General features: G+C 37.1%; 1 protein-coding gene across 1 annotated transcript; it reads left to right on the forward strand.

Moving 5' to 3' along the window:
• Positions 1–484: 484 nt before the first annotated feature.
• Positions 485–2,882, forward strand: LOC107577954 (phospholipase D1-like). Its single transcript, XM_016263969.1, has 4 exons — positions 485–783; positions 1,047–1,200; positions 1,292–1,409; positions 1,524–2,882. Exons 1-4 carry the CDS (start codon positions 564–566, stop codon positions 1,746–1,748), a joined length of 717 nt encoding a protein of 238 aa, XP_016119455.1. The 5' UTR covers positions 485–563; the 3' UTR covers positions 1,749–2,882.
• The last annotated feature ends 2,292 nt before the right edge of the window (positions 2,883–5,174 follow it).

The raw sequence follows: 5,174 nt of genomic DNA on the forward strand, positions 1-5,174 counted from the left end.
TATACAATACAGGTTGTTTTAAAGCAGCTTCACAGTAATACAAAGGAAAACAATGGTTTTAATGTTGCAAAATTAATCCATTATGAAACCATTTCATGAAAATTAGGCTAGTTTTCATTGTTCAGTTCAGTGACAATGTCAATGTTGCAAAGTTCATTATTATTGTAATTACTGCTTCAAAAACAGTGTGAAATAGTTTGAAAAAGGTGCAAAAGTTAAATAGAATTTTATGGGATTGTTTTAACCAAAATGAATCAATATATCTCCGTATAAGCAAACAGAAAAAATAAAATGGATGCTTGCTGAATAGTTTTCTTTTTTGTTAGTTTTAGTAGGCTAATTTAGCTGTTTTTGTCAATTTTCTTTTTTTATGTTTATATACAGTAGTTTTTAATTTTCAATTTTAGTTTTATTATTTTAGTGCATCAAGTTAAGTTAAGCTAAGTTAAACTAAACTAAAAAAATATATATATACATTTCTCAAAATATTTTTTCCACAGATGAATAAGTTATAAAGGTAAATGACACAATGTTTATATTTGGCTGAACTATTACTGTAAACTATGCCTTGTAAACATCAAATGAAACTGGAATATGAATGTATAAAAACCCCAAAACCATTAGCTGTCTCTCTATCTGTCTCTGCAGTGGGTGATCAGTGGATAAATTACATCTCATTTGGGGGTCTGAGGACCCACGCTGAGCTGGAGGGAAGGCTGGTGACTGAACTGATATATGTGCACAGCAAGATGCTTATTGCCGACGACAACACTGTCATCATTGGTGAGTAAAAATAGATATTTGCAGACAGGAAAAAAGCATAATGACTGTATCGTCTGTACACTTGTGCTAGTAGAAATGATGTGGCAATCATGAAACTGCTGCTGTCATAATTTGTGGTAATGTGAAGTAAACTGTTAATATCAGAGAATGACAGAGATGAAATGCCTCCTCCTGCTGTTAAGATGTAGTATTGTAGTCCAAATGTTTAATGCATTTTCAGTACTTTCATTATAATAATCAAAAATGTATATTGCATCCATCAGGTTCTGCCAATATCAATGACCGGAGCATGCTGGGTAAGAGAGACAGTGAGGTGGCTGTCATTTATGAGGATATCCACACTGTGACGTCAGTGATGGACGGTCAGGAGTATCAGGCAGGACGTTTTGGATTGAGTCTGCGGCTGGAGTGTTTCAGGTTCAGGACTCATTCAAGTCTTGCATTTAGTATTTTTAGAAACATACAAATAAGGTTCAAAGATGTTTTCTACTTCCTTTGAAATCAATAGGATGATTCTAGGTGCCAACACTGACCCCAGCATTGATGTGACGGACCCTATAAGTGACCAGTTTTACAAAGAGGTGTGGATGACCACCGCTGCCCGCAATGCAACCATCTACCAGAAGGTCAGCTTAACCTTTTCACACAGTCTCTCTGTCTGTCTGTCTGTCTATCGTTCATAATTAAATGAATAAGTTGCTTTTCATATAACCTAGCTGAAACTTCTCCATCTCCTCCAGGTGTTCCGCTGCTTGCCATCCAGTGATGTTCGGTCAATTTTGGAGTTGGATGGCTTCCTCTCTAAGCCTGGTTTGGAGAAAGAGGACCCTGCACGTACTCAAGAGGAGCTGAAGAAGATTCGAGGCTTCCTGGTCCAGTTTCCTCTCCAGTTCCTCAGCGAGCAGAACCTTCTGCCACCCATCGGATCAAAAGAAGCCATGGTGCCCATGGACGTGTGGACATGAGAGAACCTGCCCACATCACCTGAATAAAATAATAAACTGCAAATCTAGCAGATGTACCAGGAATGACCTAAGCTTTCCTATTGTTTAACGAACACTTCTGAGACAGAAAATGAGGTCTGGAGGAGCTTCAGCCATAAGTTGTTTACCCACTCGGAGTTAAGGACTCCAGACTGGTTTGCTTCATCACTGTTTGAAGCTTGATTGTTTATATATTCTAATACTATGCAACTAATATTATTTTTTATGAACTATTCCCATAAATTCTACAAAATGGTGATATGGATGCTTTTGTGAAGTCTTCAGTGTCCTCGGACACTTGATTGGATGCTGTATATTGGTTTCTTGTTCATTATTATTGAATGGTTTTGTGCCCTGTAACATGCACTGAATATGTATTATTCTCTGCATTGAAGTGCCAACTATGTCTGTGTAACATTTATCTTTTCTCTATATGAAGTGTAAACATTCCTTGTGTACTATATCTCAATGTAATTTATTGTTCTGTGATAGTGGACATGGTCCATTAATTGTTGCTTTCCTATGGTACAAATTGCCATGTTTTGGTGGCCTTATTTGTTTACTGTGTTCTTAATGCTGGGTATGAACTAAAATTCACCAAAGCATTTTTCTATTATGACGAAACGAAGTTGATTTTATAAGAATAACAGACTAGTATTCAGATTTATCCCCATTACTTGTCTAAAATGTACAGTAAACTGTAAAAACATGCTATGCCTGGAGCTCTAATGAAGTTTACTAACCATTCTTGAAATAATGAAACCACTGATCATCATAATTCATTTAGAAGTACTGAATCAACTACAACGGCTATGGTTTAAATAACCTGTCAGGATTTCCATGTCACTGTAAAGATTGCAGCATGTGTGTCCCGCATTCTGAATATGCAGCAAGTATCTTCTAACAGTTGTTAGCCAAGCACTCAAATGTCTGCACTGTTGACTGTGATTCTGCACTTTTATAGTAGTTCAGAAACTGATTTCTGTTCTCTTTTTGTTTTCTTTTCCTCGTGTCTTTTTACTCCCCAAGAATTGCATTTTTGCACAAAATATGTATCGTTGGGATGTTTATGAAACATGTGAATTGATGTTATAGAAAATTATTAAACCGTGATTTTCACACTACTGAGTGTTCTGTAGGTGGATCTATCTGTCTATATATCTGTTTACAGTATCTTTCTGTCTATCCATTTATCTATCTGTCTATCTATCTTTATATGGCTCTATCATCCATTCGTTCAATATAATGTATTTCTGTCTATCCGTTTGTCTGTCTATCTATCTACTGTATCTGTCTGTCTGTCTTTGTATGTATCTTTCTACAGTATCTGTCGGTCTGTCCATTTGTTTAACTGTTTTTTCTGTCTATCCATTTGTCTATCATTTATATATGGCTGTCTATATATTTGTCTGTCTATCTGTTTGTCTATATATTTATCTATCCATCTACAGTATCTGTCTGTCTATATATTTATCTGCAGTATCTGTCTATTTATCTATGTGCAGTATCTATCTGTCTGTCTATTATCAGAGTGTTGGGATTTACTGCACAAATGGTTGATTGGAACATCATGTCTGTTCTGCGGCTGACTGTGTGTGTGTGTGTCTCTGGGGTGTCTGATAATGAATGACTGAATGTGTGAACACCGTCTTACTGTCTCAGTGGTCTGTGTGGGGATGTGTACGTGTGTTTCTTTGGGATATGTACAGCTGTCATGTTCCCTGCAGACTGTGGTCTGTGAGCTACAGCTGAGCAACAGTCCCTGATACAATCTCCTGACTTTTGACCTACCTCTCACATAGTGCACATATCACGTAATTCGGTGTCACATGGGAGAAACTCACCAGTGCAATTATAAAGCTATAAAACCTGATGAGTGAGTTTGGAATCTTTAATCTCACATACAAATATTAGATTTAGCTGTCGAATTGATAATAAATTAGCTGCAGTTTCAGCGAATAAATGTTCTGTTATTAGAATGATGGTATCATAACTGGCCTCAAGTTTGCCTTGAGCAGATCTCTGATATTGTAGAGAACAAGCCCATACACAACGTGTCATTTCTGTCTGACTGACAAGAAATGAGAAAGAGAGATAAAAGGCCAGGATTGCTCCTGTGCTCAAGCTCATGCACGTCTGAACATTGTTTCTAAAATCCTCAGATGTGCCTGTGAGCCTTTTTGTTAAAACAAAAAAAGTTAGATAGTTTTTTATCAGGTTTAAAATATGACCAGGTGTTTAAATATATTGATTTGTAAACCCCAGGAAGAGAGTTTGGTGCAATATTTTCACACAAGGATGATTCAAATCCTCACTGGGGTCATTTAAAGATTCTTTAAAAAAGACATTAATACTCAGCTTCCTTTTCCTTGATACACTCTTCTACTTTTTTTTTGTTTTTCACATCCACATGACGCTGTTTCAAGAACCTCACATTTATTGTAATAGGCCTGGATTAACCTACTTCATTCTTCACGGGAATCCACAAATGAAAATAATATCCCCAGGTTGCATGGGTTTCACTCCTAATAAATATCTCTGAACATACACGTGCCAGACGCCGTCATTCTACCAAAGTCTTTAATGATATGTGTGTGAATGATTTTGTTCTGCTAACACTTTTAGCTAATTCACTGTCCATTAGACACTGGGAAAGAAAGATAATCGCCCTTTTCCTCAAATCTTCAGAGAAAATCTGAACAACAGTGACGATGATGAATGGAAGCAAATCTGGTTTGAAGGCATGTAATGTGATCAGGCTAAGCCACACAAATACAAAGGATCTTATCATAAAGGCAGGCTATTGCACAAACCACTGCAATGGGGTTGACTGCATTGTCAGCACAAAACAGTTTCTCACAGGCAGTGCTAATGATAATAGTGCAGTTGCAACAGATAGCGCTTTAATGTGCAAGAACCCAATCAGGTTTTCAAGTACACAAAAACGGCCTGTTTTTACAGGCAAAAGTCACTGAGGAACAAAGCCGTCTTGTAGCAAATAGCAAAAGGGAATGAGAGAAATGTAGCACACACATAGCAGAGTCTGTGTTGACAAGATGAAAGCTATTGCACAAGGGAGGCTTCACACTGGCTGAATGCTTGACAGGAATTCACTCTGGGGAAACATGGATTTTTACAAACAAGATGCTTTAAAAAGGAACAGAGTATGATTTCAAGACTCCTGTAAGGCACATTTGTGTGTATTTTTACATAATCTCTAAGGAAACGGTCAGTTCCGGAGTTCCCCCATCCAGCACAAAATTCCTTCAGTAAAATTAATATCCCCATTAAGTTTCAATTCTGACTGAATGATTTCACACATCCACCACTAGATAGAGCACTATTCACTGCAGTATGTCATTCATTTGTAGTTAGATAGATAAATAAACGGATAGACAGACAGATAGA

The sequence above is a fragment of the Sinocyclocheilus grahami genome, unplaced genomic scaffold, assembly GCF_001515645.1.
Source record: "Sinocyclocheilus grahami isolate Dianchi unplaced genomic scaffold, SAMN03320097.WGS_v1.1 scaffold7967.1, whole genome shotgun sequence".
NCBI lineage: Eukaryota > Metazoa > Chordata > Actinopteri > Cypriniformes > Cyprinidae > Sinocyclocheilus > Sinocyclocheilus grahami.